Genomic DNA, 19,344 nt, shown 5'->3' with positions numbered 1-19,344 from the left:
TAAATCCATCGTGAAGCACATACCAAATTTTCTAGTTAATAAAATATAAGACAACCCTACAATTGAAGGTTGTTTTTTATGGTTTTTGTTAATTATTTAGATCGCATCTTTAACTTTTTTTATAACCATGATAACTTATTATTGAAATACTCGAGTTATATGCATGTAGCCTTAGAAACAAGTAATATAAGATTTGAACCCAAGACCTCTGATGCTTAACATTTCTATTTTTAATCATGGTATCATGGAACCGGAAAATATTATCTGCTAGTTTTATTACTCAACATACAACATGAGCCAAACTCTCAAAGAGAAACCACCAAATAAAACATACATAAAAGGAAGGATATGTGGATAAAATAGTAGACATGTGTCTAGTATTCCTAGGAAGATACAAGTGCACCTAATTGTTCAACCACAGATCCAGAAACTCCTTCAGCAGCCGCATTACCAGCATGTACAGAAGTATTATTGTTTTCCATAACATCAACCATCGCAATAAGTGTAATCACAAATGCATAGTCCACGTTAGGATAAATTGTCACCATAAATTTGTCCTTAGATTGGTTGTCGTCAGTTTTATGTATCTGCAAAGAATAAGTGATACTGATTACTAATTAACATCAGTTGTGGGGGTTGCACCCCTCATCGTGAAACTCATGGAGCCACCCTTAGTACTCTACTAACCAACATAAAAGATAAATCTCAGCTAATGTAGGACATTGGTCTTCAATTTAATGTCCGAAACTAAGACCCCTACTTGATGGGAATCACACGTGTAAATTAAGGCTTAATTTTGAGCTTTAAGGTATAACGTGTGGTTTAACAAGTCAAGTAATTTGTGAGCTACTTGAGATCGACTTGCTAAAAAATAGTTTAAATCAAGCTAAGATTAAACAAACTCGAGCCCAAAAATGAACTTGTATCTAATTTGCAAAGTTTGCCCAGTGTTTCACTTTTCAAGCTCGAGTACGCTCGAAAGGCTATACGAGCTTTTTATTTATATACGTTTTTATTAATATATATTTACATAACAATTGTAATATATGACATTATGATACATAGGTTGGGGTTAAAATAAGAAGTGGAGTGTGTCTAAGAAGTGTAAGAAGTAATCTGGTGCGTTAGATATGTTGAATAGATTGTGGATATGGAAAGTGTGTGTATTGTGCGGCGTGTTTTATTTTAGTTGTGGTGTGTTTATTGTGCGGTGTGTTTTATTAGATCTAATGGTGAAAATACATTTTCTACACTTCTTAGGAAAAATCTACTTCTTATTATTACTTTGCTCTCTCTCTCTCTCTCTCTCTCTCTCTCTCTCTCTCTCTCTCTCTCTCTCTCTATATGATGTAATTACATAAAAACTCTACTTGTATATATAATTACTCTACTTAACTCTCATAATTAGCACGTTAATTTAATTTGTATTTGATTTGAACCCTACACACACACACATACTAGTTTGATTCCCTCATGTTATGGGGGTTTATTTAGGTTTTGTCTTTAATAATTTTGCTATTTTATATTTTGTAATGATTTGTTTTATTTTGTAACGTAGTTTTATTTTTATTTAATATGTATTTATTAATTTTTTATGTTAATTATATTTTTTAACATTTTAGTTCTTTTAATTGAGAGGTGTAAGTTTTTAGATTAAAAAAAACAAACAAACATGAACACAAATATCTATCTTATGAAAATAGGGGGATGATGAAGGTGACGATTGCTACAACCCATTTAAGGGCTATCCGGGTTTGGTGAGACCCATGACCCACGGAATTAATGTTTGATTATGAAAGAGTTTCACAAATATATGATATGTTATAACCCATTTAAGGACTATCTAGGTTTGGTGGGACCCATACTCCCGAATTCAGGTCAAATGCATGAGAACCTCAAATCACAAACTAAGCAATTTGATAGCTTAAGAGGGGGTGGGGAGTAACAAGAGAGTGACACATAAGATTTTTTTATACAAATATTTATATACATACACACACATTGAAAAATCCCCAAAATAGTGATGCTGACAACCCATTTCCAAAAGTAGCCCTCACTTTCACGAAACCCCCAAAATAGCCATCCAAACCGTCTCTAGCGATGGTTCATCACCAGCCGCCAATGTTTTATGTTAATGGTCCGACGAAATTAGAAGATGACGAATTGTTAACGAATCGGACGAAACTAGAAGAAGACGACAAAACTATTAATGGATCCGAAGGAACTGTCACCTCCTACCTCTCAAACCTTAAACCTCCATAACCAACCTCTATCTCCATTTTTCTTATTTCTTCACAAAATAAAGCAAATTCGTAGTTTTAATCGCTTATTTTTTTAGAAGAACACAACCACAGTAATTTGTTTTCCACGAATCACATATGTCGTTGAGAATCTTTCGCAAGAAAGTAACGAACCCTAGGGGTCTGTTTGGTATGAAGTAATGGAATGGACGATGGAATGAAATGAACGTGGTAATGGAATGGACAAAATAATGAAATGTGTTATTACCATTCCAATGAGATGTTTACTTAACACATGGGAATGAAATCAATAATTAATTTGCGTTGTTTGGTAGGTAGGAAAAAAAAAGAAAAAATAAAATTAAAATGGTATTGAGTAACGGTAGTGGTTGGGGTAGGTGGTGGTCGTGGCATTGATGGGCGTTAATGGTGGTTTCCGGTGGCAGGTGGTGGTGGGCGACATGAGATAATAGTGGTTGGAGGTGGGTGGTGGTGGTAGTGGGGTTAGGGGTGGTTGGTGGCGGTACTGGTGGAGGTGATGGTGGGGAGCGATGATGGTAGGTGGTGGTGGTGAGGGGCCGGGGGTGGAGGCGATGGTTGATGGCGGCGGCGGATGGGTGGCGGTGGTGGGTGGCTGGTTGGTGGCGGGGACAGTGGACAGCCATGGTGGTGGTGGCAGTGGACAGCGACAGTGGTGGTTGGTGGCAGTGGCAGTGGTGGTGGTGGTGGGAGGGTGATGTAGGGTGAAGAGGGGAATGGAATGGAAAAAAACATGGGGTATGGATGAAATGAAATTGAGGTGTTTTAGAGGGAGTGTAATGGGCTATGTAATGGGTAATTCCATTCCTCTGATCAACCAAACACACTTTTCTTCATTCCCTCACAATGAGTCATTCCATTTCATCCTCCATTCCTGCTCAAACGCTACCTAGATTTTAAATTCATGAGGTTTTTGATTTTAAGTTCATAGAATAAAATTTAAGCTCCATCTAATCGTCAACAGGGTTAAACCGCCAGACCCAACGAAAGCAGCCTCCTGCACCATAGGTCCGACTGTTTAACCTCCGTTAGATCCGTTAAGAGTTCTGTCGGACCTACATTATACGTTGACACATGGTGAGATTTTATAGGTCCACGAGTTTCATCGGTTGATGGTCTTAAAGCGTTCACGGACAATGAAGAAGCGTCGCCGGTGACAATTTGGATGACTATTTTGAGGATTTTGTGAAAGTGATTGATATTATTGAAAATCAGGTGGTCAATATGGCTATTCCGGGCATTTTTCCTATATATATGGGTGAGTTCATTGGTATCGCAAAAAAGTAGGGAACGTGGAAACTATGGATCAAACGAACTCATATTAAACTCATTCCGATGGCATTGAAACCAGCTCATCTAACCATAACCATTTTGAGTAACATTCAAACTTTTTTTATCGTATGTGGTGCATGACGTTCTTCTATATAGGTTTACGTCTAATGCATTTTCAGAATCTCTGATCGTTACGCCGGATTGTCAGGGGTTCTAAACTAAAGTTGTTATTATGGGAAAAATGTTAGGCTTGATGATTTTCACCCAAAAATAACAAATCGGAATTACTTGACCATGATATACTCGTGAATTCATTTTCTAATATCACAATACTGGTGTATACAAAGTTGGTAATTTTTTTGAATGGTTTAATGAGAATATCAAACTTAATATATGTATTCAATTATATTGCATGTATTAATAACTACTAATTAAATTTCAAAAGAATCTTTCAAATTAAAAATATGGTTCATGAATGGATGGTATGGAAAATATGAGTATGTAATGCAAGTGACTAAGAAAGTTTGGAAAAAAAAATACAAGTGACTAATAGTGAAAATAGTGAAATGTCATCTCAAAGAAGAAAAAAAACTAAGCTCGAACATTGTAAATATATTGGAGAAGAAAAAAAGAACACCAAACCTCGGCTGAAATCATGGATTGACTTGAAATACATAACCAAAAAAAATGTGTTAACATATCTTAAATATATATAAACGAAACTCCCTAAATTCTCTCAAGCCATCAGATTGATTTATTCTCAAATAAAGGTTTCTCACGCATTAGACCCAAATTCATGGGTATGGGTCTCACCAAACCCAGATAATCCTTAAACGGGTTATAACATCTCATTATATTAAAATTAATCTTATCAAATATTTTATAAGAAAACCTATAAAATAGAGATATACTAAAAATTAATATTCATTTTTTAAAAGATATTATTTATAATTAAGAAACAATTATATAGTAAAAAAAAAGATAAACGAGTCATGGGTCTTACTAAACCCACATAGCTTTTAAACCGGGTATAACATCTCATTTATTTATGAAACCCTTTTATCATCAAATCCTAAGAATACTATTAACTTTCTTACAACGAATAAAATTAAAATCTAAAAAATATATAAATATCATAAACAATTAATATAAAACAATATATGAGGATGTAAATAAATTACAATACATGTTGCGCGCAAAAAAAAGGAAAAAGAAAGAAAAAAAGGAAAAGAAAAGAAAAACTATAGACTTAAGAATCCTAATCTTAAATATATATATATAAACGAAACATTTTAAAGCTCTCTGGTTGATTCTTACGTTTTCTCAAGCCACCATATTGTTTTATTTGTGAATTAAGACTTACCATGCATTTTACCCAAATTCATGGGTATAAGTCTCACCAATCCCAGATGTAACATCCAGAAATTTCCAAAATAATATTAATTATATTATTTAATAATAGAGGGAAAGTTTACTCGGGTTATCGGGAAATAAATAAATAGAGTAGGAGTTGGTATGGGTCGGGCTAGTGTTGGGTAATGGATATGGGTTATGGACTTTGGTTATGAAGGAAAGAGGGAAGGACCATGAGCCTAAGCCCATGAGCCTAAGCCCATAAACCTTATATCACCAATTATCATTCTCCATACACCACCAAAACACACACTTAGCTCTCTCTCTCATCTTACTCTCTCTCTCTAAGCCGAAACCAAGAAGAAGAAGAACGAGAACCGAGTTCCGACCTGAGGTAATGTTAGTATGATATTGTAGAGGTCCAAAACCGTTAGATCTAGTTGCGAAACGAGGAGCCGACACCGTTAAACCGTTAAAGTCACGAGATCCGGTGGAATCGGGTATAAACCGAACCTAAGATGAGCTTAGGGGTCACCCTAGCTCAGATCTGGATCGAACGGGACGAAAAAAAACGGTGAAAACGGTGCTGGAATACGTTTTTCCAGCGAATCCGCGGTTTTCCGGAGGCTTTCCGGCGACGGCGCCGGAAAAGTTAATACGAGGTAAGTCAGGGAATGTTCTGACATTCACTGACCTAACCCTAGTTCGCTAATGGAAGACTAATGAACCAGAGGTGATTCGCTAACTAGTTCGCCTGAGGGAACGTAACGAATTAGCTCTGGTTCGTGTTTGTTTCGTTAGGGGAAAAGGTAATGAATTAACCTTGATTCGTTATAGTCAGTTCGTTAGAGAAGATAACGAATTAGATGGGCGATTCGTTAGAGGGACTGTTTCCTTATGGACTGATTCGTTAAGGCCCAATTCGTTATGGAAGATGACGAACTAGATTAACGAATCAGCTAAGAATGGATAACGAATCAGAATGTGATCTGGATAGCGAATTAGAGTGTGATCTGATAACGAATTACACTTAATTCGTTATAGGGAATGAGATGGTGAATAAAAATAATAATTTCAAATCCTAGTGGAAAACGTGATAAGACAGTTAATAGAAATAAAAATTTTCCAAGCTGACCTGGCAACTCGACCCCAGCCAGGGGCTCTGCCCCTTGGACCCTGCTAGGGGCTGCCGCCCCTAGAACCCCGCTGTCAGGGGCGCTGCCCCCGAACCCCCGTTCATTGAGGGTTGTAAATAGATTAGAATCGTGATATGGATAGTAATAGTTAATTGATATGTGTAATTATTATGCAGTTAGTCACGCTCAGCTAAGGAAGGAGTAACTGTTAACCGAGTTCAGGTGAGTTTCTAGCCCCATTTTCCTTGTTATGTTTTCGGGGCTGTGTGCTTACTCGATGTGAAGTGTGAATACACTTACCTTAAGTGGTAAGTGTATGCTATAGATGTTATACGAGGTAGCTATTATATAATGCTTGTTGGTGCGTGAACGATCTTCGGATATTGCACGTATCGCCAAGGATAGTGATTGCCAAGTGGTTTTTAGTGTGTATGAATGCTATGATGTGACTTGCTTATTATGTAAATGATATGAAGCGTGTTGTAGACAAGTAGAGGTAGAGTGTGTTAGAAGTGGCAAGAGTCTAGTAAGAGTGTTAGTGGCATGACGATAGTACGTGGTAGGGTAAGCCTATACGTGACTACGTTATTAAAGTGGCAAAGTGGCGTAACGTTATACGTTATTAAAGTGGCAAAGTGGCAAAGTGGTAGGTGTAAATAAGAGGCTAAGTGGTAAGGTGAGCAGGTTAGATAGTGGACTACGTATCTTCGGATACGTATATGTTGTATGTAGTGGTTGTATGACAAGTTGCTTGATTAACTAGAACTCACTCAGCGTAGCTGACTTTTAGTATGCACGCAGGTGATCAGACCAAAGAACTAGCATGAGGATGGCACATGGCATGGATTGAACGGCTGGCATCTGAAGATGGAAGAAAAGATGTTTTAAATATAATGTTTTGTGTTATGGTATCAAAGAAAAGATTTAATGTTTTGTAATGAATTATTTAAGTTGTCGTTTCCGCGAAAGTTTTAATTAACTCTGATTGTATGAACTGTGTTTATGAGTAAATCCGACGCTAAAGTAGGGCTACCGGGTACGGGGCCTTACACCAGATAACCTTAAACGGGTTATAACACCTCATTATATTAAAAATTAATTACACCAATATCTGATATAAAAATCCTATAAAATAGAGATCTACTAAAAACTAATATCCAATTTTTTTAAGAAAAATATATTCTTTATATTAAGAAACAATTTTATATTAAAAAATAAGCGGGTCATGTGTCTCACCAAACTCTTTCATCATCAAACACTAAGTATATTATTAACTTTATTACAATAAATAATATTAAAACAAAAATATATATAAACATTGGAAACGAAAAATATAAAATAACACCGTTAGACGGGGGTTAAAAAGTAGTATATGTATATTTATAAGCATTAAAAAAAAAAGATCAAACTATAGTTTCAAACCACGGCTTGATAGCAAAACCATCATATAATTAGAAGTGGTATTATGTTTTATTTTTTTAAGTAATTTGTGGTTTGAAACCACAATTGACCTTATTTTAATCAAAATAACCATGTGACACATTCATAGAAAAATACTCTTCTTTCAAAACATACTATTTTTGAAACAACTTTTATACAAATATCATTTATGAATATAGCCAAAAGTAATATGAAACCATCTATAGGGTGAGAAAACTACCTGGGCTATTATTGTTGAAGAATTTCCCATATAAATGGTACAGTCTCTCTTAGACCAATTTCCCTTGATCTTGAAATCACAATCATCCCTGCCACTTGCTTTGTTTGCCAAGAACACGTTTACATGGGTCTTACTCTGGATCATGTGATTTGAAACTGTGCTAAATATAATATCTGAATCAGCTTTACTTTCACCCCTAAATGCATTCCATCGATCATGTGCACTCGTATTCTGAAAAGAAAATATAATATATATATATATGTATGTATATATATATAACGAATTTGGCAGCATGCTACAAAACGAAAGAACCTGTAATCAAGATAGTAAACTTAGAATGTAAATCACCTTCTCCCGAAGCCTCACAATTGGTGTTTCGTTCGCGTCCACTAGCAACCGCTGAGTGTGTAAAGTTGAGTCACATGATTTTACAGTGATCAAGATTTTATGATCAGTGTCTGTGACAACAAGAATACCATTTCCATATCTTCGGACTATAAGGTTATACAGATATGGCACAATGAACTGAGGACTGATCACGGATACCGCAGGAGATGCAGGTGCATAGCTTGGTTGAGACATCGTAGACCACGTGCGCACACTGTGTTGCCGTGTTGGTTCCATAGGACATTGGCAAGGCTTATATAGAGAATTATTGATAACTGTGTGGACCACTTATTTTTCTGTGGTTGGAAAACTTAGTCAATTCATAGGTGTCGTCCACGGCATTACAAGGACGAAATGTAGACTCGAGCTGCTACCAAGAAATTGCATCCATCAACATGTAGCTACGAATGATTGGTGTAATCAGTTATTTGGTGGGGTATGGTAAAGAAGAAAGTTATAAAAAGAAAAATGGTGGTTTGACTTTAAAATTAGGGTGTCCGAACCGCCCATTGCTTGTTCGAAAAATGTTTGGGAAATACTCGTTCAATTTCGACTTGGTTCAGTTTGTAAACGAGCCAAACACGACCAAAGGTACGCTTGGTTCGGTTCGGTTCGATTGGCTCAAATTTTACACACACACATATAAACATAAGTTTTTTAAAACCCTGTTAAATTTTTCCCTCATTTCATCAGTTTCATAGATTTATTTGTTCGTTTTAAGTTATGATCCGGTTGCTTGAAGTTTGTTTACATGTTCATCATATTCAACTTCAAACATCTTTCATATAGAAATTTGCAAGCTATTACTCAATTGATTAAAAACTAATAATTTTTTTTACAGATATATTATTTACAACTTCAACCTTGTTTTCTTATTAAACTTTTTAAAGGGAAAAAAGAAATAAGTAATGTTCGAAAATCGCTCGATGCTTGAATGAAAAATGCGCGGTTCAATTTTAGCTCAGCGCTCTATTTTCGTTTGGTTTGTAAATGAGCCGTTGGGCTCGGTTTGGTTTGTAAATGAGCCAAGCATGAACAAGCCTTTGGTTGGTTCAATTCGGCTAGTGAACAACCCCACTTTAGATGGATACATTCATCGTTAAAAAGTATTTGGCATGATAGCGTGTTAAAATAAAATATTACAAGCCCGTAGCAAATATATATATATATGTAGTTTGTTTTATTTTCTATCATGGTTTTTTTGTAAGTTGACTAAGTTAGCTGTTTTCTGCAAGTAGCACGACTGAAGCTGTTAACAATCCGAGGTTGAGGTTTGCTGTTATCGATCTTATGTAAACGAGAGGGTTGAGATGATGATGGATGCTCTTGCTTCTTAGTATCCTTGTGAGATACTAAATTGTTCTTGTTCGTATATTCATGTCATGTTACATTTGTTGAGAAAACCTCACACACGAACAATTATTACGCAGAAATATTATAAATGAATAAACATGAGAATATAGTGTGGTTTGGTTTCTATGTCGCCATTCCACTGCTTAGGAATTTTCACTTGCCCAATTCTACTCGGCATGACAGTGCTACCGACGGACGCATGATGCATGTTCTTACCAACCCAATGCGGATTAGACCACAAATATATAAATTAAAAGAAGGCCAACGCGGCCACATTCATATTATTAGTTATCATGAAAAATGAACTTCATGATCAACCTTGGTTTATTCTTACGTGTATCTTGAGTCTTAAAATAATTCATGATCAACCTTGGTTTATTCTTACTTCTATCTTGACTCTTGAGTCTTAAAATAATTCGACAGTTTTAATGTATTTTTTTTTCATTTATATTCTTCCAATAAACCTTGCAAGTGTTATTTATACTTGGTGGCTCTTTGGTAAATAATGAGTATTATACTAAACCATTACCTGTGTATGAAAGAAAAATTTTTAAAAATAGGAAATATTAAAGGGGTGTAATGGTTTATAAGAGAGATAAATTTTTTTTTGGGTTTCTAGGTGTTCCGCCATTTCAAATGGCGGAACCGACCATGATAGCATAACCTGTCAGAAACTGTCTGGTAACGTGGACGTTAATTTTGTGTTCCGCCATTTCAAATGGCGAAAGTGAAATAAAAACCACATGTTCCGCCATTTGAAATGGCGGAACACAGTTTTTACCCCTTATAGGCTGCCCTTATACATTTTTCTCACTTCCGCCATTTGAAATGGCGTAAGTGAACAGTATTATCCTGACACATCTGACGAGGGGCTGTTGACCAAAAAACAATTCACTTCCGCCATTTGAAATGGCGGATGTGAACAGTACCGACAAGTAATGACCTGACATGACCTTTCTGGCACTTTTTTGACCACACTATTCACTTCCGCCATTTCAAATGGCGGAAGTGAACAGTGACTTTATGACACCTTTTTTATGCATGCTTTCTTGACCACATATTTAAACTAACACACTATTTTAATATAATATTAACTCATGTAATTTCAAATGGCGTAAGTGAATAGTAAAATTTATAAATAAAAATATATTATTACTTTATATATAGAAATATCATACTTAATTAAGACTCAAAAATGTATATTTTAAATAGGCGTTTTAAAAATTTACTAAACAAATTAAAACGTCTATTTAAAATATACTTTTTTGAGTCCTAATTACGTATGATATTTTTATTTATAAAGTAATAATATATTTTTATTTATAAATTTTACTGTTCACTTATGTCATTTGAAATGGCATGAGTGAATATTATATTAAAATAGTGTGTTAGTTTAAATATGTGGTCAAGAAAGCATGCATAAAAGGTGTTATAAGGTCACTGTTCACTTCCGTCATTTGAAATGGCGGAAGTGTATAGTGTGGTCAAAAAGGTGCCAGAAAGGTCATGTCAGGTCATTACTTGTCGGTACTGTTCACATCTGCCATTTCAAATGGCGGAAGTGAATAGTTTTTTGGTCAGCAGCCCCTCGTCAAATGTGTCAGGATAATACTGTTCACTTACGCCATTTCAAATGGCGGAAGTAAGAAAAATATATAAGGGCAGCCTATAAGGGGTAAAAACTGTGTTCCGCCATTTCAAATGGCGGAACAGGTGGTTTTTATTTCACTTTCACCATTTGAAATGGCGGAACACAAAATTAACGTCCACGTTACCAGACAGTTTCTAAAAGGTTATGCTATCATGATCGGTTCCGCCATTTCAAATGGCGGAACACCTAGAAACCCAAAAAAAATTCTCTCTCCTATAAACCATTACACCCTTTTAATATTTCTTATTTTTTAAAAATTTTCGTGTATGAAACGGGATTTGCTTTTGGTGTTAGGTAGTGAGGTCCATGGTGTATTAATCAATAAACGTGGTGTGTGCTTAGATAACTTGTTTGGGTTTAAGTGATTAAACAATACCGACAGTAGTGGTTGTGTTGAAATTTTGAAATATATCCCGGTCACACCCGGCCTTAGGGTCCTAACCGTGTGATCAAAGTCAATACTTGCTTTGTACATATATCAAAGTTTGTGTTGTCTAGCGGAAGTCTTTAAAATACTATTTTATTAGAAACTAAGGATTTAAATATCCGTGAAGACTTAGTAATGTTGAAAGTTATTAACAACATTTTTCACTTCGGCTTCGATATTAGTCGTCGTCGGTTATAATTTACATCGTAATAAATAGTTATTATAATAGTTAGTTAGTTCTTAGTTTGCTTGTTTTTTTGTTAGAGTGGTGGAATGGTCCATTTAATGTAACAGGCTTGATGTGGTGGACATAAAGCCCACCAAGCCCACAACCCATCCCCACCATAAAAAGAGAATTCTTCCATGGAATTCCTTAGCACTTACATTTTGTAACTTAAGTTTTTCAGGTTCTCTCTAGAGAAATCGACGTTAACCTAGAAGAAATCCAACATTTGGTTTTGCTGATTTGCTCGTGTTCATCTTCTACTTAACACCTTTCTTACGCTTTTGCTTCATTACTTGTTTCGGGTGATTTCCGCTCACCCAGGCACGTTAGATCCGAACTTGTAAGATTCATACACCTCACGGGACCTATAAGTGTTATCAGTGCCTTCGGGTTGTTTTTGGATCGATTTGGGAGATTGAAACTGACCATTATTGATTTTCTTCAATTTTAGGGTTTTCGAGTTAGTAAAAGTCAGATCTACAGAGTTTTAGTGGGTGTTTTTAGGAAAATATTGTACTTCCAGATTCGTTCTAGTGGTATTTACTCATATCTAAAATTTCTTTTTAGTTGGAGATGGTTTGGACCGTTTTTTTTTTGTCAATTTAGTGGATTATTATGTTCGGTTTCTTACCTGGAAAATCGCATTCTCAAATTTTAGTATCTGCAATCTCAAAATAACCATCCACTAAATTCGGTATCCGCAATCTCAAAAGAACCCTTCGCAAATCACATCCGCAAAACACCATACGCAAAGTTAACAGTACCATCCAAATTCGCATTAACCAGTTTGTTATCATCCGCATTCGCAAATTTGTTATTATCTGCATCCACAATTTTGCTTAACCATCCGCAATCGCAATCACCTCATCCGCAAATATTCAATCAGCAACTTGTATCCACATACTAGTATCTGCTTAACATCATTCTCAAACACGTACAAGTTTTTGAAAATTAAAAAACAAATCTTGGATGTGGTGTATGGATCTAACGTGTTCGAGTGAGCTGAAATCCCCCCAAAACGTCTAATGAAGCAAAACCGTAAGAAAGGTGCTTGCTTCTAATAACCTTGTTAAAAGTTGTGGGCATTATTGTGAATATCGGAAGGTGATCATCAAAAAAAGTGGAAAAACTTTAGTTTACTTCATTTACATAATTAAAACTTCATCTTAGCCATCAGATCGACTAATAGCTATATCCATCATCCTATATCACCTCTCATACTTATTACCTGTAAAACTGTTTTAAAAATACATAAGCTACAAATGTTGGTAAATACGTTGACACTATACGATTTATGTAAACCTTTAGTTCATACTTGAAACCATTAGCGGTCCCGATGACCTACGTACCAATTATATCATATAGTCAAGCCCTAATGGCCTTTTGGATCGTCTCAATGTGCAGAGACATGATGCTAATGCCTACCCTCTGACCACATATGTGTGGATCCAGACAACCGTATAACTAGCATGGGTGCCAGTAAAATCTAAATTTTTAGGGATCTATAATCCTATGTAAACTTTGTTTAAATGACTTCTTTAAAAGTGTTTTTAAGTATTGAGCGTATTCACCTTTGTTATGATGATCGGCTAAACTGATATATGCTTTGATGAGTTACCACGGACCTATAGTACGAGAATAACTTTGCATAAACATCAAGATCGAATTATCTAGTTTCAGACCTTTAGTCTTATTTTTATAGCTCTAAATCTTGAGAAAACATCTGCCTTTATATAACAGTTAGACCTGCAGTCTTTCTGCTTATTTACCATTTTATGTGTTATGTTTCTTCTCCTAGAATAAACCTCATTTGATTATAAATTTTGTATGTAAAACTTTGCATTTTTTTTCATGAAGAAACATTATTTAATAAACATTTATTTATGAAAAGCTTTATATATAAAAATTCCCAAGGGTTAGGCCATATCATTACTTCTATCTTAAAACGGGTATTTGGGGTATAATGCTTAATGATGATCGGGCAGCATATTACTAGTTAAACATTGGTTTCGGGGCTGATATTTCATAACTTCGTAGTGGCACCGGGACTCCAACTCGATGATAGGGAATTCGAGGCTTGGGGAATTGTTGGGTCATTATAGGGGTGTCGTAGGGGAATAATTATCTTTCTTTAAATGATTTGGGTCTAAGCTATGTATTATAATGATTTGACCATTATATATGCTATCTAACAATATTACACTTCATCTCGTAGACAAAACACCAAATCATCCTCAAGATCAGTCATCAAGATAGGGTTGTAATTTCATTTTCAAGCCTCAATCAATTGTATTTTGTTTTCCTTTAGTTTCATTCAGAAAATCTAAAAGTTTTTCTTGAAAAGTTCTTGAATTTTCTTTAGCTGTTTTTTTTTTCATGTTATGTGAAAAAGAGTTATTATGAGAATATATCTCATTAGATCACAAGGCCAAAAGGCATGTAATATGAGCTTGGTGTTATTTATATTATCTTTAATAATGTTTGACAAGAGCTATTCTTTATTAATTATTTTCATTATGTTCCTTGTGTTTACAATGTTCTCACGTCCTCCAACGAGATAGAAGACATGTTTGCTAAGTTTTTTTTAACAACATATTTCATTAAAAAAAACCCAACCAGGCCGTTAACAAGTAACTAGAGAGCGGGCAAAACTGCAACCACAAAACAAAACAAACTATATGTCAAATATCCTTCACTTATCCCAATCAAATATGACGCTCCTTGATCGAATTTTTATCCAAAGAAACGTCATTGACTTGATTTCGCCAATTGATGTTTTCAATCCTAATGGGAATGTTCGAGAATAAGAAATTATTACGAGCTCGCCATATACTCCAACAAGTAACCAGAACTATTCATTTCACCATCTTTATCTTAGTTGCATGGCCCGAAATATGCTTATGTATATTAAGTAAATCGCCTATTGAAAACGCATAAATAGGATGAATACCACACCACTTGCTTATATCCAGCCACAACACCGAAGCCACATAGCATTCCGTAAAAAAGTGATCCACAGACTCCGAGTTGGAACAACAAAGGCAATAAATATTCGGACCATTTAAAATATTGCCTTTTATTAAAGCGTTTGAGGTCGGTAAACGGGCCAAGTTCAATCTCCAACCAAACATATTCACCTTTAAGGGTAGCCAAGAATTCCAATTAAATATGTTACCCTCAGGCAACGGCCCAATAACATAAAGCAGTTTCTTGACTGAAGCAACCGAAAACAACCCTTTCTTATCTCCTAACCACCACCACTTATCACTCCCAACCTTGAAATCATAAGCCTGCAAGGATGAATTTAGGCTCTGAAGATCAGAAAACTCCTCCAAATTCAACAAATGAGTCTTACAATTCCAATGCAAAAGACTCAACTCTCCATTAGCTATTGTACAACGATCGTCCACCCAACAACTTTTCACCATTTCTAAACGAAAATGGTAAGGGAAAACTGATTTGATCGGTAAATAAAATAACCAAGGATCCAACCAAAATCTAGTTCTAAGACCATTCCCAACTTCACTTTTGATGGCCAAAGACAGACAAATTCGATGAGACGGTTTGGTTTTCCATATTGGCGATAAAACTCCATATCCCATTTAACTTCTTATTATGAGGCAAAGCAGGCCAGGATCTACGAGTGAAATGCAACGCACAAATGAACCTTCTCCACAAACTCCCTTCTTCGGTCCTATATCTCCACCACCACCGTGTAAGTAGTTAGATATCAGAGGCTTTAAGAGGACATAAACATAGCCCACCATCCTTTTTACTAGTTGTAACATCCCAAAAATTTTGATCCAAATTTGACAAATTAATAAAGTTAAAGGATCAATAATAATCTCAAAGACAAGTAATGCGAAAAATATTTTCAAGATAAATAATAAGAAAATAAGATAACGAAATAAATATATCAGGTAAGTCATCCCACATGTAGGAGACAAGAAAAAAAAACTCCTTCCCACATGGAAAGTGGTAAAGATATGGAAACTCTTTATAAAGAGTAAAGTTTTCATAGTTATATTCTTTTATGCTAAGCATGCACCTAGTGGTCCTAGCGGAGGGTGCGGAGCACCCGACGCGCACGGGCTCGGGCGACTGCGAAGGGCGATGGACGCAATGTGGCGCACTTCGCACGCTCGCACCGCCGCTTGTGAGGCGCCTTAGTATTTTTGGACAACGAGAGTTAGACCCAGACGTGACAATCTACTAAAGATAAAGGACTAAAAAAGAAAAATGGTATTCAGGGACCCATCGTGATATGCGATGAGTCCAAGAATAAGGCATCGCGTAGCGCGATGGTTCGACATGACGCATCACACACGTGTCGCATCCAGGCGACATGTGGCAGGCAAGGCAGGCCACGTGGCAACACGTGTCAGGCCACGTGGTGACACGTGGCAACGTCTGAACAACATGTGTCATCGCGATACGCGATGACCATGAGAAAGGGTCCATCGCGTATCGCGATGGGATCAGATTTCAGCTATAAATATGAGGGGTCAAGACCATTTCTCCCTCACACCTCCCACTCTCTCTCTAGAATATTTTCTCTCTCTACTTCGTTTTGCGTGCCACCGACCTGACAATCATCACCTTGTAATCCGTGCCAATACCCGATGTTTTCTCGAAGTACGTTTTGACGAATCACGACGACTGGCACACATCGTTTTGCGTGCCAATCTCGTAGTACGTGCCAAGCTTTGAAGTTCTGACGGTTTAAGTTCTGATACGCGATATAGAGTAGAAGTGATGCTCGTTAAGTTTTAAATATTTAACTCCAAATAACCGTGCGAGGTAGGGGTTATGTCTAAGTTATTCTTTTATTATTATAAATGGCTTAGACCATAGTCGAGGGTATAGCCCGAACCTTGATTACAATTAAGCATAAAATAACTTTTCTTAAGCAAAGGTTACAGTTAAAATAGTAATTCTTTGTTACTAAGAAATATAATATACAAGAGATTATAGTTAAATTAATGTTTCTTCTTGAAGAAGAAACTCAGTATAGATGTTTCTTCCTGAAGAAGAAACGAACATATAATTGGTAAATAAAGAAAGGGACTAAAGGTCCAAATGTTTTATATAAACAAATGATTTTATCAAGGTTAAATCTATACAAAACAGACTAAAGGTCTGAAGCTATATCGGTGTTCTAGTTATTTATACAAAAGTTATTCTCGTACTATAGGTCCGAGGTAACAAAACAAGAAGAAGAAAACAGAAAACAGGAATCAGTATCAGAAACTGATTATAAACGGAAAAGGTGAATACGCCCTAAACCTTTACAAACTCTTTTAGAGTCAGAATGTTTACATAGGATTTACGAATCCTTAAAACTTTGTGTTACAATAATAAGAAACGAACACTCTGATTAAGAGTATACATGTGTCTGGATCCATTCATACATGGTGACTCGAAGTTCCCCGAGGCCATGCATATCATCAACATGTCTCTGAAAGTCTACGGTAGTGTTCAAAGAAATGATATTGTGTATATAATTAATTGTACAAGGTACTTAGGGTAATTTGATCCCAATTTAGTTGGGTGCCTAATGAGTAGTTACAAAGGTATTATTGTTGATTTCACAAAGGTATTGAAAAGATTATTACAAAGAGTCAGCGTCATTCACCAGCTGTGTGCTGACGTATTTTCTAACCATTTTACAGGAAACAGAAAGGTTAGGATAGACAAGCAAGACATGATAGAAGATTGGAAAATTAGTCATTAGATGTTATCTGATGGTTCATATATTTTATAATAAAATATCATAAAGAATTATGTTTTCTAAGGAAAGGTATTTGAAATATCAAAAGGGTATTTAAACCCGAGTTATAAGTTATAGTAATATTCTATTTAAGACTTCTGTTGAAAAGAACATATTTTCTCAAAAATGCTTTGTAAACATTAAAAAGGATATTTTAATCCAACATTTTATAAATGAATATTTTATATTAAAAAGACTTCCGCAACTCTGATATATTTACAAAACAGTTACTAACTATTAGTCACATGCCTAGGCCCCAAGTCGGGGTGTGACACTAGTTGTCACTCGATCCCAAGAAACCCAACTTATTTTCGACACACCATCATCTGTCCCCCATAGAAAACGTCTTCTTTTAGCCTCTAGAATATTAATAATCTTCACAGGAGCTTTATATAAGGAAAAATAATAGCTCGGTATGCATTCCAAAACCGACTTAAGAATTGTTAAGCGTCCCCCCATAAAAAGAGTATTGGCTTTCCAACCGGACAATTTGGTATTAAAAACATCTATCACCGATTGCCAATTACTAATCCGGTTCATGTTGGCACCCACCATAAGACCAAGAAACATGAACGGGATAGACCCCGCTTTGCAATTCATTAAATCTGCCAGAAACTTGATTTCCCCATCCGAGACACCGACACCCAAAAAAAGAAGATTTCTGCAAATTTATTTTTAGACCTGACAACAGATAAAGCATCTTAACAACCAAAAAATTGCTCTGGAATTAATTGTTGTCCAATCTCCTATAATCAAAGCATCTTCGACAAACAGAAGGTGGGAAATAAGAGGACCACTGTTCGGGGTAGTAAACCCGCCAAAAAGCCCTTGCCCGCAAGCATTTTTAATTATAACCGACGATGCCTCCATTTCTATAATAAAGAGAAATGGAGAGATTGTGTCTCCTTGGCGAATTCCCCATGAATAATTGAACTCAAATGTTGGGGACCCATTCACAAGAACTGAAGGTCTAGCTGAAGATATAACTCCATAGATCCAATTTCTCCATTTATCCGGAAAATGCATTAAGACCATAATCGAATCCAAAAATTCCCAATTGAGATGGTCGTAAGCCTTTTGGAAATCAATCTTGAAAAAATAACCCTTTCTTCTTATTCCGTTTAAACCATGAAATAAGCTCATTAACCAACAACGGACCATCAAGAATGGATCTACCATTTAAATAAGCCGATTGAGAATCCGAAACAACTGAGCTTATTGCCCAACAAAGTCTATTGGCAAGAACTTTAGAAACAACTTTAGAGATGACCCCAACTAGATTTATTGGGCGAAAATCATTAATACCTAAGGGATATCTGACTTTAGGTATAAGGGAAATAAAAGAAGAACAACAACTTTGATGCAAAGCACCAGACTCAGAAAAGAATTCCAAGAGCTTGCAAAAACCATCTTCAAACAACCGCCAATATCTCTTTATAAAAGTGAAATTAAACCCATCTGGGCCCGGCGCCTTGTTCCCATCACAACTCCACAAAGCAGCTTTAATTTCCTCATTAGAGAATGGAGCAACCAACAAGCCCGCGTATGCTTGGGACAGAACAGAGAACCCTATGCAAGTCAACGATGGCCTATGACGGGTTGGTTATGTGAACCTATTCCTGAAGTGACCAGGAACCTCTTTCTTGACTCTGTTGGGAATAGAGACCCACCCGCCATTTACCTCGAGACCGTGAATACGATTAAACATAGATTTACCTTTGATTACCAGGTGAAAGTAGGCTGAGTTTTCGTCTCCGCTCTTTGCCACCGAACCCTAGAGTTATGATGGCAATCTAAAGTTCTGTGTCTTTCAATCTAGGCCAGTTCTTT

General features: G+C 36.0%; 1 protein-coding gene across 1 annotated transcript; it reads right to left on the bottom strand.

Moving 5' to 3' along the window:
* Window positions 1-314: 314 nt before the first annotated feature.
* LOC143571558 (protein LURP-one-related 10-like) lies at window positions 315-8,367 on the bottom strand. The gene is made up of 3 exons (XM_077056951.1): window positions 8,049-8,367; window positions 7,701-7,931; window positions 315-587 (listed from the first exon to the last, which is right to left on the bottom strand). Exons 1-3 carry the CDS (start codon window positions 8,322-8,324, stop codon window positions 384-386), a joined length of 711 nt encoding a protein of 236 aa, XP_076913066.1. The 5' UTR covers window positions 8,325-8,367; the 3' UTR covers window positions 315-383.
* Between the last annotated feature and the right edge of the window lie 10,977 nt (window positions 8,368-19,344).

The sequence above is a fragment of the Bidens hawaiensis genome, unplaced genomic scaffold (assembly GCF_021521415.1).
Source record: "Bidens hawaiensis isolate Kalapana, Puna unplaced genomic scaffold, B.hawaiensis_p1.1 tig00025397_1, whole genome shotgun sequence".
Lineage (NCBI taxonomy): Eukaryota > Viridiplantae > Streptophyta > Magnoliopsida > Asterales > Asteraceae > Bidens > Bidens hawaiensis.
Note: the sequence above shows the minus strand (reverse complement) of the source record. Positions and strands in the feature narration are given on the sequence as shown.

Bases quoted from the DNA above. Each gene is read 5' to 3' on its own strand.
- LOC143571558 (XM_077056951.1), bottom strand. From the start codon at position 8,324: ATGGAACCAACACGGCAACACAGTGTGCGCACGTGGTCTACGATGTCT. The intron at 7,932-8,048 runs GTGATTTACATT...TTTTCTTTTCAG, and splicing joins TTGTGAGGCTTCGGGAGAAG to AATACGAGTGCACATGATCG. The intron at 588-7,700 runs GTAGTTTTCTCA...TATTCTTTGCAG, and splicing joins CTTCAACAATAATAGCCCAG to ATACATAAAACTGACGACAA.